We start from the raw sequence: 18,715 nt of genomic DNA on the forward strand, positions 1-18,715 counted from the left end.
GGGATTACAGGCGTTAGCCACTGCACCCGACCTGGTCTAACGGGTTCTTGTAGCACGACTCAGGAAAGTGGCCCTGTGGTTCAGTCCAGCTCCGGCAGAACATGCTGAAGTTTGAGACTGGACTCAGGTACACCTGTGAGTCAGCTATGCGGATCGGCCTTGAGCTCCAGGCCAGCCTGGGGCCACCCAGGGCCACCCTAGGGATTGCAGTTCCACAGAGCCTGGTACAGATCTGACATGGCCCCAATCAACCTCTCCAGGCCCATCCACTCTCTGCCACTAAAATTATGCCCCAAATGCTTTGCTTCAAAAGCACAGCACTTCCCTGGGCTAGTTCTGCTGTTTCTTGCACCGCCCACGCTTGTTCATCTTTATCTGGAACACCTTTCTCCTCCTCACTCCCTGGCAAACTTCCACTTTCCCTTCCATGTTTTATTTAACTCTCATTTCCTCTATCTGGAAGCCCCCTCAGCAGTGCCTGCCCTCTGTGCCAAGTCTCCTAGTTATGTCTATCCTGATATTTTCCAGATTAATGGACACAATTCTGGCTGACCCTTCCCATAGACTGCCAACTCCTAGAGAGCCCAGCAGCACTTCTGAATGATCAAATGATGGGCAAGCCTTTTGGACTTCTTTCAAAATTAAGCTCATGGGCTTTTGATCAGTGTTAAGAGTCAGATGAGGACAAGCGTGGTGGCTCACAACTGTAATCCCAGCACTTTGGGAGGCCCAGGTGGGAGGATTGCTTGAGCCTAGGGATTCAAGACCAGCCTAGGCAACATAGGGAGACCCTGTCTCTACAAAAAAGAAAAAAAAAAGAGAGAAAATCTGGGCTCCTAGAGATTTGTTCTCAGTTGAAAGTGGGCCAGACATGTGAATTCTTACATTCCTAAAATGCAGGGTAGCAGTTACTACCGCCCATTTTTGGAGGAAGTTTCAAAGGAATCAGACAATTAGCTCGTTCTTAAAGACTTCTGAGAAAAGAGAAAACGATACTACAGTGTCTGTTTAAGTGTCACTGGGCAAACAGGTAAACATGTAGGTCTGGCTCAAGTATGGATAGGTAGGAGAGAATTACAAATTTTTCATGAGCTCTGAAGTTGCAGCAACTTATTTACTTCAATGATAGAGCTCTAAAGGATTTGAAGAGTTGTGGAAACAGCAGTAAAATGTCATGCCAGGAGCCTCGTAGAATTGGAGAATGCAAGAGATAGAAGTGGCCTTACAGATCAATTGCTAGTTCTCAATTATGAGTTAGTGATAACATTTTCACTGGTCCACAGAAAACTGAGATACATTTGGATAATCTGCTATTTATTTTTTTTACAGTATTGGCTCCAAGTGGTACCATATTATTTTTTAAAAAGCTACATAAATTCAATATAAAGAGCTGTTCCTATTCTGAGATTAAATTTGTTTACACTTTTATGGTACCAAAATATTCTTTCATGAAAAGATGATTATAAATGGTAGTTTGGTCTTAAAAAAAAAAAAACTACTGAAATATAACACATATATTCCCAATTAGGTTTTTTTTTGAGATAGGGTCTTGCTCTGTTGCCCAGGATGGAGTGCAGCAGAGATCACGGCTCACTGCAGCCTCCAACTCCAGGGCTCGAGAGATCCTCCTGCTTCAGCCTCTTGAGTAGCTGGGACCCCAGGTGCGTGTTACCACACGCACTATTTTTTTTTTTCAATTTTTTGTTGAGATGGGATCTCACTGTGTTGCACAGTCTGGTCTCGAACTCCTGGGCTCAAGTGATCCTCCTCTGCCTCAGTCTCCCAAAGTGCTGGGATTACAGGTGTGAGCCACCACACCCAACGAACACAAGTTTTATACAGTCCATTAGAGTGCATGTTAAGCCCTACTGAGCTTTGCCACAATGATTTTTTACAATCAAGTAAAATAACTTGGCCTTTACAGGGCCTTTAAATGCACAAATTATGCCCTGTTGTGATTTTCATCTGATCAACTCAACCGGATAGCATGAGAAGATTTTATAAATATACACAAATAAATATGCATGTATTTCATAACCTCCACTTATAAGCTAATTGGTTCACTTTCTTCCTTATCAGTCATAAAACAGCAGCCACCACTGTTTTTTCCTTGCAGTTCACAGCATATAGTTCTACTGCTGTAATTCTGCCTCTAGGACCAGATGGGCCAGCTTACTCATGCCCTTCTATTGAGTCATGTAAATATCACAAGATGACACATTCTACCAAGACAAACAGAAAAGCCTTTAAACTCAGCCCTGGAGCCAGGAAAATATTCAAAAACTGTGATGCCAAAAATTTGACCCCATTGAGCTCAATTTTTCATTATTATTCTAATTAGTTTTATAGTCACTATATTTATGGGAGTTCCTAATGCCTGCTGTTAACTGAAGTTGCTGTTTGGTATGCAGGCTCACGTGCTTACCTTTCTTCCTCGTAAAAAGTTTGAACTAGCAGCCATAAACTCAACCCATTAAAGAGGCCAAAGTGGCCAGGCGCGGTGGCTCACACCTGTAATCCCAGCCCCCTGAGAGGCTGAGGCGGGCAGATTGCTTGAGTCCAGGAGTTTGAGACCAGCCTGGGCAACATGGTAAAACACTATCTCTACTAAAAATACAACAGGCGTGGTGGTGTGTGCCTGTGGTCCCAGCTACTCAGGCGGTGGAGATGGGAGAATCATCTGAGCCTGGGGAGGAGGTCTAGGCAGCAGTGAGCCGAGATTGTGCCATTGTACTCCAGCCTGGGCAACAGAGTGAGACCCTATTCCCTCCCCCACCTCCCCCCGCAAAAAGCCAACTAAAACAAAAGCTGTTACCTAGTGTAAGATGAGTATCCAGTAAACTTATTTAAAATTTTTTTAAACTTTGTTTCTTTTGCATTAAAAAGATTTTTTTTTAATCTTAAAAAAAAATAAGACGGGGTCTCACCATGTTGCTCAGGCTGATCTCAAACTCCTGGCCTCAAGTGATCCAACTGCCTTGGCCTCCCAAAGTACTGGGATTACAGGCATGAGCCACCGTGCCCAGCCCCAGTAAAGTATTATCTTACTCACCATTTTTTAAAAAATTTTTGAAATTTTGAAATAATTTCAGACTTACAGAAAAGTGGTAAAAATACTGCATCTCTGTCCCAGCTTTCCCCCATGCTAACATTTTACATAAACACAGTATACATATCAAAACTAAGAAATTACCACTGGAATAATTCTATTAACTAAACTATAGACTTTATTAAGATTTCACCACTTTCTCCACTAATGTCCTTTCTTGGCCTCGAGAGCAATCCATGATCCCACATAACACAAAAAGGTTAAATTCACCAACCTGTAGGAATCAGGGTTTCATCCACAGGCAGATAAGTATCTGCTTCTATGGTGACTTCATGGTCATATATATTCGGGGAACCCTGGGAGGAAAAGGTAGGGGAAAGGTTTTCTGCTTAGTCTTATTTCATATATTTGTTTTTTAACTTATCTTGCAAAAATGTTTTCAGGCATTGACAAAAACTTTTAAAATCTTGTTTGGCTGATGGTAATGATTAAATATAATCATTTAAGTGTAGGTAGATAAGGCCTCAAAATAGCAACAGATAAACTTGGAAGAAACTTTCAAGTGTGCCTGCATTTTCTTTTCTAAATAGAATATGAAGGTGAAAAAGTCAGAGACCACAGTGGTTTGAAAGCCTTTTGGACCTTGGCTTATTAGTGGAGGTGTTTCTTCTATTCTTATCACATGCCAGGCAAACAGAAGAGCAAGGGCTGGTAACAGGGAACACACACATCCTGAGAGGTCAGGGTACTGCTCCAGGCTCACTCCTGCGGGTGCACCTGGCACCCCCCTCTAGCCCAGTTTCCACACAGAGGCCCCACTCTCTGCTCCATGACAGAAGCCCAGGTGTCAGAACTGGAGTCCCTGCTTTTGAGAATTTGCCCACCTCCTCCATGAAGATGCAGCCTGCCCTTTTCAGGGGAGTCAAAGGCTGGTGTACTGGTCAGTGTCAGAAGGCCTAGGGTCTAGTTCCAGCTCTTCCTGAGTGGTCCCAGGGAATTCATTTAACCTCATAGCCTCTCATTTCCTTTGGTTTAAAATTGAGCTAATGAGGCCGGGTGCAGTGGCTCATGCCTGTAATCCCAGCACTTTGGGAGGCCGAGGCGGGCGGATCACCTGAGGTCAGGAGTTCGAGACCAGCGTGACCAAAAAGAAGAAACCCCGTCTCTACTAAAAATACAAAATTAGCCAGGTGTGGTGGCACATGCCTGTAATCTCAGCTACTCAGGAGGCTGAGGCAGGAGAATTGCTTGAACCCGGGAGGTGGAGGTTGCCGTGAGCCAAGATCTCGTGCACCATTGCACTCCAGCCTGGGCAACAAGAGCAAAACTCCGTCTCAAAATAAATAAAATAAAATAAAATAAAATAAAATAAAATAAATTTGGGCTAATGATGCCTCTATCTTTTCCAGGGTCCTTGTGAATAACAGTTTAGGAAAGGTGCATTGTGTTGTTTGCAAATCGACAAATAACTTTATACATGCATGTTTCTAGTACAAATATTATTTTATATTATCAATAGCAACATATTTTAAAGCTTCACACCAGAAGATGCGGAAGGGAAACCAAGTGAGGGCTTTTGCTTAGTGAATGCTCAAAGATAAGCTAAACTAGTGGTTCTCAATCGGAGATAATTTTGTCCCTCAGGGGATATTTGACATTATACTTTTTTTTTTTTTTTTTTGGCTCACTGCAACCTCCGCCTCTCGGGTTCAAGTGATTCTCCTGCCTCGGCCTTCCTAGTAGCTGGGATTACAGGCAGGCACCACCACGCTCGGCTAATTTTGTATTTTTAGTAGAGACAGGGTTTCTCCATGTTGGTCAGGCTGGTCTCGAACTCGTGACCTCAGGTGATCTGCTCACCTCGGCCTCCCAAAGTGCTGGGATTACAGGTGTGAGCCACCGCACCCAGTAGACATTTTTTTTTTTTTTTTGAGATGGAGTCTCACTCTGTCGCCCAGGCCGGAGTGAAGTAGTGCAATCTTGGCTCACTGCAGTCTCTGCCTCCCAGGTTCAGGCAGTTCTCCTGCCTCAGCCTCCTGAGCAGCTGGGATTACAAGCGTGTGCCACCACACTTGGCTAATTTTTGTATTTTTAGTAGAGATGGGGTTTTACCATGTTGGCCAGGCTGGTCTTGAACTCCTGACCTCAGGTGATCCACCCACCTCAGCCTCCCAAAGTGCTGGGATTACAGGTGTGAGGCACTGTGCCCGGCCGACTGGTTTTTTTGAGACAGGATTAGGACAGGTTAGCTGGAAACAGATTCTGTGGTCTGAAAGACTGGCCCACACAATCCAACTGAGTCATTCTGAGAAGAAGGGTCAAGATTTTAGACACCATGAGAATGCATGTCTAAACACGACAGAAACTGGTTTAATTACACCACCAGTAGGCTCTTTTTCTGAAAAACTACGATTCTCTCTTTTTTTTTTTGGAGGTAGAGTCTTACTGTGTCACCCAGGCTGGAGTGCAGTGGCACAATCTTGGGTCACTGCAACCTCCATTTCAGGATTCAAGCAATTCTCCTGCCTTAGCCTCCTAAGTAGCTGGCATTACAGGCGCCCACCACCATGCTAGGCTAATTTTTGTATTTTTAGTAGAGATGGGGTTTCACCATGTTAGCCAGGCTGGTCTCGAACTCCCGACCTCAAGTAATCTGCCTGCCTTGGCCTCCCAAAGTGCTGGGATACAGACTTGAGCCACCACACCTGGCCAGAAGAACTATGATGCTCTTGTATTGTCCCAGTGGGTGCATGCTAGGCAGGTGTATGAGTGGGTGGGGGACAAAGCCAGGGCAGAGGCCTCTCCTCTGCACTTTCTACAGCTTGTTTGGTCCCTGCTGTGAGCTGGGGCAGCAGGTACAAGATGGGAGAGGGTCTGCACCCCTGCCTAGAGCAGGTCTAGACTAGAGAGGATGTCTCTTCTGTGCAGCTCTCTCTCCTGCCATCCTCTCATGCCTCAGGGTGGTGCCAGCATCTGGAGATGCCCCTGGGACTGTGGGAGAGTAGCTGAGGCAAGAGAACTTGGGACTACTGTATTTCCCTGGCCCTATTTGTTCACTACTCAGCTCAACACAGAGGGCTTTGGGTCAGCTGAGACAAGGGGTGCGAAGGTTGGGTTCAAGGCCTTGGTGGCACTAAACTGGGAGCTGCAGCCCATGTACAGAGCTGAAGCGTGTTAGAAAAGGAGAACCCAGATGGACCGAAGCGCCTCCATACTTCCCGTGCACAAATAAGCCTAGAAGAACACAACCTATGTAATGTCATCCAATGAGGAAGCCTGCAGGAGGCAAAGCCATTCTCCAGACTCCTGGCCTAGCATTAATTCAGGTCTTCACTCTGTTTCCTAGGTGCCTGCCTCCTTAGAAACAGAACCATGCAGTATATATTCTTTGGTGCCTTGTTACTTCCACACAACATAATGCTCCTGGGATCATCCATGTTATATTCCTTTGTACTGTTGAGTAGTATTCCATTATATGGCTGTATCACAATTTATTTATCCATTCTCCTGTTGATAGACTTTTGGGTTGTTTCCAGTGTTTTACTATTATAAATAAAGCTGCTTAGAAATTTCCACTTTCTGGCCGGGCACGGTGGCTCACGCTTGTAATCCCAGCACTTTGGGAGGCCGAAGTGGGTGGATCACGAGGTCAGGAGATCGAGACCATCCTGGCTAACACGGTGAAACCCCACCTCTACTAAAAATACAAAAAATTAGCCGGGCATGGTGGTGGGCACCTGTAGTCCTAGCTACTCGGGAGGGTGAGGCAGGAGAATGGTGTGAACCTGGGAGGCGGAGGTTGCAGTGAGCCGAGATCACGCCACTGCACTCCAGCCTGGGCAACAGAGCGAGACTCCATCTCAAAAAAAAAAAAAAAAAAGAAATTTCCACTTTCTGTGTTTTTTTTTAAGCACTAGAGAAATGAATCAACATGAAAATCACACACCAAATAAACTGATGAGTCTGAGATTTAGGAAGAAGCCTAGGAGGAGAAGGAAAAGAACATTCATCAGGCACCCACCCTCTTAAGGGTCACTGGGTCACCAAGCGGTAGTAACATTCCTTCATTAAAGAGATGCATGCTTTGTGGCCAGGCGTGGTGGCTCACGCCTGTAATCCCAGAAGTTTGGGAGGCCAAGATGGGCGGATCACTTCAGGTCAGGAGTTCAAGACCAGCCTGGCCAACATGGTGAAACCCCATCTCTACTAAAAATACAAAAAATTAGCCAGGGGCACGTGCCTGTAATCCCAGCTACTCCAAAGGCTGAGGCAGGACAATTGCTGGAACCTGGGAGGCGGACGTTGCAGTGAGCCGAGATTGCACCACTGCACTCCAGCCTGGGAGACAGAGTGAGACTCTGTCTCAAAAAAATTAAAAATAAAAATAAAATACATGCTTCTTTTTATGACTCTTCTAGGCTGGAAAAATGCAGTGATCTACTCTGGTGGAATATTACTATTGGAATCATTTCCTTTCAAGGCTGATGAAAACTTGGCAAGACATGCTGATTCACAAACAGACCTTGAGGCCCATCTCTGGGTTCGGTGTTTGTTTTGGTTAACTTTGCTTGGCTGCTACCCTTTTGTAACATTAACCATTTATAGAACCCATTATGATTTGCAGGGGACTTTAAAGACATTGTGCAATGTCACTACCACAGCCTTAGCTCTCATCACCTCTAGCAGGAGGGTACAGACACTGTGGGTTACTACCCACAAGCCATGGCAACTCTTTTACCAGCAACTCTGTGCCCCAGGCAGAAACCAGGCTTGTTGATTTATCCTATACTACACCAGATATTCAGGGAAGGGGACCCCTCTCTCCATTCCCAGAGGGCGAATTTTGACTGGTCTAAGCCAATCAGCATGGCCTAATTCCCTCGCGGGCGATTGGGTTAGGCAGAGCTTAGGCCACACTTCTGGCCAATGAGAAGTCAGAGAAAGTTGGCTGGAGGGCTTCTAGGAAAGGTATTGCTTTTTCTTAAAAAGAGGACATTAGAGATACAAAAAACGGAATAGGTCTTTTTGTCTCTGGATGTGACTATATGAGGAGGTGATTCCTGGAGCTGTGGCCATGAGGGGATAAGCCTGAAGACAAAAGCCAAAATACTGAGGAAGCAGATGGAAAAGTGGAAGAACCTGGGTCCTTAATGACATGTCTACCTGTCATGTACCACATGCTATTGCTTTTCATCTCAAATTCCCCCAGACCTGCTTTCATAACTCTTTAGGTAAAGTTTCTGTTGTTTTTTTGTTTGTTTGTATTTTTTTGTTTATTGTTTATAAAAACACAGTCTTGCTGTGTCATCCAGGATGGAGTCCAGTGGCGCAATCTTGGCTCACTGCAACCTCCGCCTCCTGGGTTCAAGCAATTCTCATGTCTCGGCCTCCCGATTAGCTGGGACTGCAGGCATGTGCCACAACGCCCAGCTAATTTTTTGTATTTTTAGTGGAGATGGGTTTTTACCATGTTGGCCAGGTTGGTCTTGAACTCTTGACCTCAAGTGATCTGCCCACCTCGGCCTCCCAAGTGCTGGGATTACAGGTGTGAGCCACCGCACCTGGCCTGTTTATTTGTTGGTTTTTAGAGACGGGGATCTCTCTATGTTGCCCAGTCTGGTCTTGAACTCCTAGGCTCCAGTGATGCTCCCACCTTGGCCTTCCAAAGTGCTGGGATTACAGGCATGAGCCACCACACCCAGGTCTTTAGATAAAGTTTCAATAAAAAAAATGTTTTCCCAGTTTTGTGTTAGGCACAGGAAGGAACAGAAAAACAAAACAAAACAAAACAAAAAACGACCTGCAACCTACATACCTTTTACATTCTTTGACAAAGCCAGTTCTCCCCTCCTCGCCAGGTCTCCAACGCTCAAACTTAGAAGTGATGAGCAATACTTGGGCCCAAATAGAACAAAAATACCACTTATCAAATTTAAAAAACAAACAAAAATATATAAGATCAGCTGGGTGTGGTGGTGGGCGCCTGTAATCCCAGCTACTAGGGAAGCTGAGGCAGGAGAATCGCTTGAACCCAGAAGGTGGAGGTTGCAGGGAGCTGAGATTGTGCCACTGCATTCCAGCCTGGGCAACAAGAGTGAAACTCCGTCTCAAAAAAAAAAAAAACAAAAACAAAAGGACAATCTAAAATCTGAAATGCTCCAAAATCTGAGCTTTTTGAGTGCCAACATGATGCTCAGAAAAAGTAGTCACTGGAGCATTCCAGATTTTGAGTTTTCGGATTAGGAATGCTGAACGAATAAGTATATATAACACAAATATTCCAAAATCTGAAAATCTCCAAAATCCAAAACATTTCTGGCCTCAAGTATTTTGGATAAGGGATATTCAATCTGTGGTATATGGAAGGAAGTTTATTGACGGCCCTTTTGGGTGGGGTCTATGATCTAGGAACTATTCAGCCTCTGAAAAGAGATTCAGAAATACCCGTCACTCCAAGTCCCTGCAGGATTGGAAGAGTGGTAAAAAGCCTTAGTAAACCTAACATTCCCATATTGTCTCCTTCACTGGAACACACTGGCAGATGGAATACTGCATGCATAATTTCTCTTTCTATTTCTAATCTATTCCTTTAGATTTCCCCTCCCCATTATTAAATAGGATGTCCTAAGTATGCAAAAAATGTAAAAAACAGAATTATCACCTAGTTTATTACCTACATAAAACAATACTTTGTTCTATTTCTGTCGTTTCTTTCTGAACTTATTTTAAGAAGTAGAGCCTCTTAGGTCTGAGGGTTTTTGTTTTGTTTTTGTCTTTTGTTTTGTTTTTAAGATTTTTTTTTTTAAAGACGGAGTTTCGCTCTTGTTGCTCAGGCTGGAGTTCAATGGCACAATCTCAGCTCAATGCAACCTCCGCCTTCCAGGTTCAAGTGATTCTCCTGTCTCAGCCTCCCGAATAGCTGGGATTACAGGCCCAAGCTACCATGCCCAGCTAATTTTGTATTTTTAGTAGAGACGGGGTTTCACCATGTTGGTCAGGCTGGTCTCAAACTCCTAATCTCAGGTGATTCACTCATCTTGGCCTCCCAAAGTGCCGGGATTACAGGCATGAGCCACAACACCCAGCCTTGTTTTTAAGATTTCAAGAACAGTGGTGAAAGTTCCTGAGGATAAGGAACATGCAAGTGAAGGGTCAACTTTTTTAAAGGGAGAACTTTGGAAATTTTACAAGAACCAATTAACTCTGCAATTTGCGAAAATTCTAGAAGACAGAGCCCAGCAGATCATCAGCAAACTCCTGAACAGTATAAAAAGGTGAGATATTACTAGCTGACTGCGAACATCATCTTGCGGTAGAAAATCAGGCCAAAGTGAGTCAGGTATAGTGGACAACGATGAGTTCTTCAGATAAAGAGGAAGTAATAGATACAATCTACAGAGTTTAGCTAAGCTTTTTATTCTGTCTGATATGGTAGCCTCCTCAATGAGCTAAACTGTTACCGTTAGGAGGGAATGAGGTAGTTCAGAAGAGATCACTTAAGGGGGGCTGTCAGCAGCTCTACACCACTCTTTTTTTTTTTTTTTGAGACAGAGTCTGGCTCTGTCGTCCAGGCTGGAGTGCAGTGGCACCATCTCGGCTCACTGCAAGCTCCGCCTCCCAGGTTCACGCCATTCTCCTGCCTCAGCCTCCCCAGTAGCTGGGACTACAGGTGCCTGCCACCACGCCCGCCTAATTTTTTGTATTTTTTTTAGTAGAGACAGGGTTTCACTATGTTGGCCAGGATGGTCTCGAACTCCTGACCTCGTGATCCACCCACCTCGGCCTCCCAAAGTGCTAGGATTACAGGCTTGAGCCACTGCGCCCGGCCTACACCACTCTTATGTGGGCAGTTCAAGTGGTCCCCCACTGGGTTTATCCCTCTGCTGGGTTGATTTTACTGTCTTAACCAACAAGTTCATAAAGGGCTTCTAACAGCAGCTGACAAATAGTAGTTAGTGTTATTATTATGAAATTGAGAATATGCCTTTATTAAGCTAAAACAAACAGGTCTTCTAAATCCAAGTCCAGTGCTCTTTCCACGGTACTGTGCAGGGCAGGACTGGCCCACCCAAACCCCTGGGAGGAGCTGGCAGGCTCACAGGGGAAGCACGCATATATTGGCAGCATATCTAAAGGAGCTGGGCCATGCCCATTTCCAAAACTCCAAGGGTGGAAGACACCTTAATTGGAACAAATCTGGGGGGAGTAGACGTGGAATAAGGGAAGCAAATATAAGCACATGTTACAATTAGATTCTGAGAGAGAGTTCTTGAAACAGCTAGTTACTTGTCTGAAGCAAGCGGGAAACAGGTACTTCTCTTGGCAGTACAATGTACTCATTCTGTCTTTCTCTATAATTTGTAATTATTGAGCACCTACTATAAGCCCTCTGCTGGGCCCTTTTCATCATCATGAGGGTGACCTCACTGCCACAGCAATTCCACACTGCTCTAATCTCTCTAGCCATAGCCCAGGACATTCCACAAAGCACGAAGCAGGAAAGAAGAAACAAGTTCACTTACCTGGCCTGCCAGGTTGAAGTAAGAATGGTTGGTCAGGTTGACTGGTGTGGCCTGACTGGCCTGTGCCCTATAGTTGACCACGAGCTCTCCGCCATCCAGGGTGTATGTCACCCAGACTTTTAACTCTCCGGGGTAGCCTTCCTCACCATCTGGACTGATGCGCGAGAACTGGACACCATTGGGCAGCACCCGAGGGGTCCAGAGCACCTGGAAAAAAGTGTTTTCAAAGCTGTGTAGTTGCTCCAACCTCAAGCTAAATGCCACATTTCAATATTTAAAGATAATTGATTTCACAAGGAAAATGGTTATACAACCAATTAAGACTTTTGAATGATAGCCTGGATTTTTTTTGTTTGAGACAGGGTCTCACTATGTTGTCCAGGCTGCAGTGCAGTGATACAATCTTGGCTCTGCAACCTCCACCTCCCAGGTTCAAGTGATTCTTGAGCCTCAGCCTCCCGAGTATGATTACAGGTATGACCCACTGCACCCGGCTAATTTTTGCATTTTTCGTAGAGACGGGGTTTCGCCATGATGACCAGGCTGGTCTCGAACTCCTGACCTCAAGTGATCCACCTGCCTTGGCCTCCCAAGGTGCTGGGATTACAGGCGTGAGCCACCGCACCTTGTCCCTGGATTTTAATTATTACAAATGTTTGTTTTTCTCTACCTTCTCACACTCCCCATTCTCTTTTCTCTAACTTTGTACGTATATGTGTGTCTACAATATTTTCCTCTCCTCTTCTTTGATGATTTTTCTTTGATTTTTTTTAATCTTGTAGCCCCACTCTGCTAAATGCCATATAGCAATATCTGCTAAGAGTATTAAAAAAACTTTAATGAATCAGCCCCTGTCTCCTGGGGGTACTATATACAAATATTTATTAAAATCCCTATAAGGCTCTCTGTAAAATAAGGCACTTGTGCCATTAAGAAGAGTTGTAGCCCACAAGTCAAGAGTCCTGATTTGGGGGGCCTCATTTGTCCCTAGCTCATTGTGTGGCTCTAGGCGTTAATCTCTTTCATAAAATAAAGGGGTTGAAGAAATTATCTCAAAGTTTCTTCTTGTTCCAGAAAATATGATTCTAAGACTGGCAAAAAAAAGTATGAAGAAGAGTTCATTTTTAAAGTTTTTTTTGTGGTCGGGTGCAATAGCTCATGCCTGTAATCCCAACACTTTGGGAGGCTGAGACAGGAGGATTGCTTGAGCTCAGGAATTCAAGACCAGCCCGGGCTACATAGTGAGATGTCATCTCTATAAAAAAGTTTAAAAAATTAGCGAGGTACGGTGGTGCATACCTGTAGTCCTAGCTACTTGGGAGGCTGAGAAGGGAGGATTGCTTGAGCCCAGATGGTTGAGGCTGCAGTGAGCCGAGATCGCACACACCATTGCACTCCAATCTGGGTGACAGAGTAAGACATTGTCTCAAAAAAGTAAATAAATAAATAAAAGGCATTTTGCTTTTGGAAATAGGAATTGGAGGTGGCTGTTCTCAACTTTGTCCTAGAGGCTCCAAGATTACACTTATAGGGAAGGGAAAACGAACATTTATTGGGTGCCCATTATGAGTCAAGACTCTTTGCTAGAAACTTCACAGACACTGTCTCATCTGTCTCAAAGCAGACTTAAAGTAGGTAACATCCTCATTGAATAATGAAAGAATGGAGGCTCAGTGAGGATAAACCGCTTGCCCCAGGCCACACAGCTAGTGTGTGGCATTGGATTGGATCCTGAGCCTGTTCCCTTATTCTATGCTATCAGGGGATGAGTTGGCCAGAGATTCCCAGTGCCTTTAGAGAGCTCTGGGATCACTAAAGAAGGGGCCTGTTGCAGGCATGAGACCTCCAATTTGTTGAGTGCTTAATAGTCAGTGACCTGGTGCTTTACATAAATCATCTTGCAAGGTAAAGATTTGGTTGCCCAGATGAAATGACCATCATTATAGGTCAAAACAGTTGAACACTGGCAATTTCATGTGGCTTCAGCAAATATTATTTACCTCCATTTTACAGATGAGCAAATTGAGTTCAGTGGAGTTAACTTATACCCACATCTACCTTCCACATTCCTAGTGTGTGTCGGGAGGGTGGGGAGTTTCATACTTCCTGTCCATTGTTTAGAAGGAAAAAAAATCTTGTTTAAAGTCACACATGTGGCCAGGTGCAGTGGCTCACACTTGTAATCACAGCACTTTGGGAGGCCAAGGTGGGCAGATCACTTGAGGTCAGGAGTTCGAGACCAGCCTGGCCAACATGGTGAAACCGCGTCTCTACTAAAAATACAAAAATTAGCCACGTATGGTGGCTCATGCCTGTAATCCCAGCTACTCGGGAGGTTGAGGCAGGAGAACCACTTGAACCTGGGAAGTGGAGGTTGTAGTGAGCCAAGATCGCGCCACTGCACTCCAGCCTGGGCAACACAGTGAGACTCCGTGTCAATAAATAAATAAATAAATAAAGTTATACATGTTATTTGTGACAGAGCTGGGGTTCAAACTCAGGACTGGCTGTCTCCACTATTCCACATCTTAGTCTCAGTGAAGTTTTTGTTTGAATCTTCCTTTTCAACAGAAGAGTTGAGGCCAAACTCTATAGACTTGAAAGATAATAGCCTCTGTGGGCCACAGGAGTGGTCTCTAAGCCCAGGATTTGTCCACTTTGCTCTCACAGACGTGGCATTTGCCAGGAAGGAGAACCCAGCAGGAACGGAGGTCTCTGCCTTCACCTACAGTGAAGGCAGCTGGTATGTGAAATACTTTCACCGAGCTTAGTGAAAAATTCATTTTACACCCTAGTTAGCTCCCAGAAATGTTGAACTTTCAAGACACTCAAAATATGAAGCCTGTTATATGTGTAATTTAAAAAGAAATAGAATATCCCAAATGGAACATTTCAGGAATTAAATAATTGAAATGAAATCTTAACTTGCTACCTAGTTTTTCTTTTGTAGGAAAGGACACAATGGAAAGATTTTTGTGTAAACCAATGGTTAAGCATAATTCCTATTTATGGAAAGATTTCCCTGAGCCTGTAGTTTCCAAATTTCCAGAAACTTTGCAGCTCTAGACCTTCTTATACCATTTCAAATCCTATTCAACTTTCATCTTAAAAAAAAAAAATGTGTTGGTGGCTGGGTGCGATGGCTCATGCCTGTAATCCCAGCACTTGGGGAGGCCGAGGCGGGTGAATCACCTGAGGTCGGGAGTTTGAAACCAGCCTGACCAACATGGAGAAACCCTGTCTCTACTAAAAATACAAAATTAACCAGGCGTGGTGGCACATGCCTGTAATCTCAGCTACTTGGGAGGCTGAGGCAGGAGAATCGCTTGAACCCGGGAGGTGGAGGTTGCAGTGAGCTGAGATCACGCCATTGCACTCCAGCCTGGGGGACAAGAGCAAAAAAACTCAGTCTCAAAAAAAAAAAAAAAGCATCAGTATAAATAGAAAAACACATACCTCCAAATCAACAATTATTCAGTCATTGTTGAGACGTGACACAACATAAAACAAAGTTCATCTGATGGGCGCATGGCACTATGTGAAAACCAACTGTTCAAAAACTTTCAGTGGCTTCATAAAAATGTTCAGTCGGCCAGGCGCGGTGGCTCAAGCCTTTAATCCCAGCACTTTGGGAGGCTGAGGTGGGCGGATCACCTGAGGTCAGGAGTTCGAGACTAGCCTGACCAATATGGAGAAACCCCGTCTCTACTAAAAATACAAAAAATTATCTGGGCGTGGTGGTGCATGCCTGTAATCCCAGCTACTCAAGAGGCTGAGGCAGGAGAATTGCTTGAACCCAGGAGGTGGAGGGTGCGGTGAGCTGAGATGGCGCCATTGCACTCCAGCATGGAAAACGAGAGCAAAATTCTGCCTCAGAAAAAAAAAAAAAAAGAGTTCAAAGTCTTTCCCCACCCCTCTCAGGGCCACTGTGCAGCCATTCTCTCCCATATCCATGTATTGAATGAAATGCTATTGGCTCTTCAAGGCCAGTTCCAATCCTATCTCCTAGGTTGCTATTTCATTTGTTCACACCCAGTTCCTACAGCACCTTGTTGGCCACATATGTTCCTGTCTTCTCTGGCTTGTTATGGCGCTTGTGGCCACTCACCTTTAACAGTTGTCACGTAAGAGTCCACCTCCCTCTTTATACTGTGAGCCTCAGGAGTCCCCGACCTACTGTGGCCCCTGCTTCACAGAAGGGGCTCAAGGGCACACTGCACTGAAGGCTACGTACACTCATGATTTTGCTGTGTTCTTGAAGGGGAATATAAGTTAAGCAACACCACGGAAAATGCCACAGTGAACAGGGGGAGCAGGCACAAGCTAGAACGAGGGGCTGTCCTAAGGCTCCTCTGAAGATCCCTGTCTGAAGCCAGGCTGGGCCTTACTTTCTCTGGTTGGCGTTTGCTCATGATCCTGGCATGTTCTAGAGACTCTGCCCTAATACTGGCAGAGCACATGCTGCCCTCTGCCTCCCTGGCATGAAGAATCCCATCACTGAGGAAAGGGAAACCCATGGGGCAGTCAGTCTGGTTCCAGGCCACCAGCAGGAAGCTCATGGAAGCGGGGAAGCCAGAGCCACAGGACAAGTGGTGGTTAGAGGCAGAAGAGAAGAAACTGTGGCCGTTAGTGGCCATACATGTTCCTGTCTTCTCTGGCTCTTCTCTAGCAAATAACCTGGGTGGTATAATTTAAAAGAAAGTTAACTACTGAAATTTACTCCTGCACAGCCTGAAATTAGACTAGTAAGAGAGCAATCACTGGGGTTAACCCGTAGACTCCCATGGGGCTAGGAAGCAGGAGGCCAAGCACTCCCACCCCAGGGAGAAGCTGTTCGATCAATTTGCTTTCCTGACCTTGTTTTCTAGGGCTCTGCTTAAAGAATGGACGTTTTCATGTGGAGGGGAGGAACTGGGGAGAATCTGATATGGTTTTGAGGCATGAGGCACTTCAGTGGAAGGGCAAGCCTTGGTGCAGGGCTATGCTGCATGGGGCAGGAGGCTTAATGACAGGTACAGGGAAGCATGTTGGACGGGGGCACCCATGCAGCCTGGGTGGACACCAGCAGCTATGGTGTAAGAATGAGTGTTTTGGGCCAGGCAGCCCTGGTCGTCCCACTTAGGAGTCATGTGGCCTTTTATTTATTTTTTATTTTTTATTTTTTTGAGACGGACTCTGGCTCTCTTGCCCAGGCTGGAGTGCAGTGGCGTGATCTCAGCTCACTGCAACTTCCACTTCCCACGTTCAAGCGATTCTCTTGCCTCAGCCTCCCGAGTAGCTGGGATTACAGGTGGCCGCCACCACGCCCAGCTAAGTTTTGTATTGCTCATAGAGATGGGGTTTCACCATGTTGGCCAGGTTGGTCTTAAACTCCTGACCTCAGGTGATCTGCCCGCCTCGGCCTCCCAGAGTGCTGGGATTACAGGCGTGAGCCACCGTGCCCAGCCATGTGGACTTTCAGTGCCTCAGTTTTCCCATTTAGTGATAACACGGAGTTTTAGTAAGGGTAAGGGATAATATATGTCAATGTCTTGTCCAATAAGTGGAAGATACTGTTATCAATCCACATCTCTTCAACCCGACTCCCTGATCTCAACACTGTGAGAAAGTCGTTTCTCGTTTTTCCTAAGTCAAAGGCTGACATCCTTTCTCTTGGGGCTCCCCTGTCTGTTCCAACAGATGAACTAGAGAAGGATGGGTCCTAGCACATGCCCATTGCACCTGCTGCCCTGAACCACAGGAGCGGCCTCTTTCCTGCATCTGGTGAGATGTGCTCTAGGGCCTACGACTGTGCCTGGCAAGCAGAAGGTACGCGTAAAGTGAGCCTAAAGGGAACTCAGTCACATGTGCCGTGCTTACCTTATCAAACCCTCTGACTCCTCCATGCAGACTGTTGGGTTCCTTGTTAATGGCCAGGTGATACTCCTTCCCATCCACCTTGAAGGTTCCTTTGGCGATTCTGTTGGCCACCCTCCCAATAACTGCTCCAAAGTATGGCTGCTTTTGAAAGTATCCTGCAAGGACAAGGGATGACAGCACTTTTAAAACTTCAATTCAGGCTGGGTGCGGTGGCTCACACCTGTAATCCCAGCACTTTGGGAGGCCGAGGCAGGTGGATCACAAGGTCAGGAGATCGAGACCATCCTGGCTAACACGGTGAAACCCTGTCTCTACTAAAAATACCAAAAAAAATAGCCGGGCATGGTGGCCGGCGCCTGTAGTCCCAGCTACTCGGGAGGCTGAGGCAGGAGAATGGCATCAACCCTGGAGGTGGAGCTTGCAGTGAGCCGAGACCACGCCACTGCATTGCAGCCTGGGCGACAGAGCAAGACTCCATCTCACACACACAAAAAAACCTCGATCCAAAGGTGTGGCGCATGCCACTGTCCCCCACCTTCTTCAGAGGGATGCTGCACATGGTAACATCTTGGGCATGTCAAAGTCCTCACCGAATCACAGAAAATGGCTTTCATTACATATGATCCTTTCCTTTTCCAAAAGTAATTAATATTCATTATACAAAATTGTAAATAATTTTATACAGCACAAAGAAAAAACTGAAATTATCCTTCATCTCATCACTCGAGAGAGCCACTGTTAATATTCTTACGTGCACACACTCTTCCATCTTTTAGTACATGCATCTGTGTGCTTTTTTCTTTCTTTTTATAAAACTATTTGTTGTGGTGATTGTTGTTAAGACAGAGTCTCACTCTGTTGCCCAGGCTGGAGTGCAGTGGCCCCATCTCGGCTAACTGCAAACTCCGCCCCCCCAGGTTCAAGTGATTTTCTTGCCTCAGCCTCCTGAGTAGCTGGGAGTAGAGGCATGCACCACCACACCCAGCTAATTTTTGTATTTTTAGTACAGATGGGGTTTCACCATGTTGGCCAGGCTGGTCTCGAACTCCTGACCTCAGGCGATCCACCCAACTCAGCCTCCCAAAGTGCTAGGATTACAGGCGTGAGTCACCATGCCCAGCCTTTTCTCTCTCTTTCAAAACATCTTATTGTACTATATGCACCTATTTTCAGTCCAAAGTTGACTCTGAGTAACTGAAACTGCAGGAAGCAAAACTATGGATGAAGGGGGACTGTATAAAACTGCTTTGTAATCTCCTTTTCTCTAGGCCAAAGTTATACTTTC

The 18,715-nt window shown here is 45.5% G+C and overlaps 1 protein-coding gene across 1 annotated transcript in view; it reads right to left on the minus strand.

Moving 5' to 3' along the window:
• Positions 1-18,715, minus strand: part of GALM (galactose mutarotase) — a 70,231-nt gene that overhangs the window by 42,483 nt on the left and 9,033 nt on the right. Inside the window, exons 2-4 of the mRNA XM_055243377.2 lie at positions 17,431-17,585; positions 11,572-11,778; positions 3,324-3,405 (exon numbers count right to left, since the gene is read on the minus strand). Coding sequence (XP_055099352.1) covers positions 3,324-3,405; positions 11,572-11,778; positions 17,431-17,585 — 444 coding nt within the window. The remainder of the gene's footprint in view (positions 1-3,323; positions 3,406-11,571; positions 11,779-17,430; positions 17,586-18,715) is intronic.

Source organism: Symphalangus syndactylus, chromosome 14, assembly GCF_028878055.3.
Source record: "Symphalangus syndactylus isolate Jambi chromosome 14, NHGRI_mSymSyn1-v2.1_pri, whole genome shotgun sequence".
Lineage (NCBI taxonomy): Eukaryota > Metazoa > Chordata > Mammalia > Primates > Hylobatidae > Symphalangus > Symphalangus syndactylus.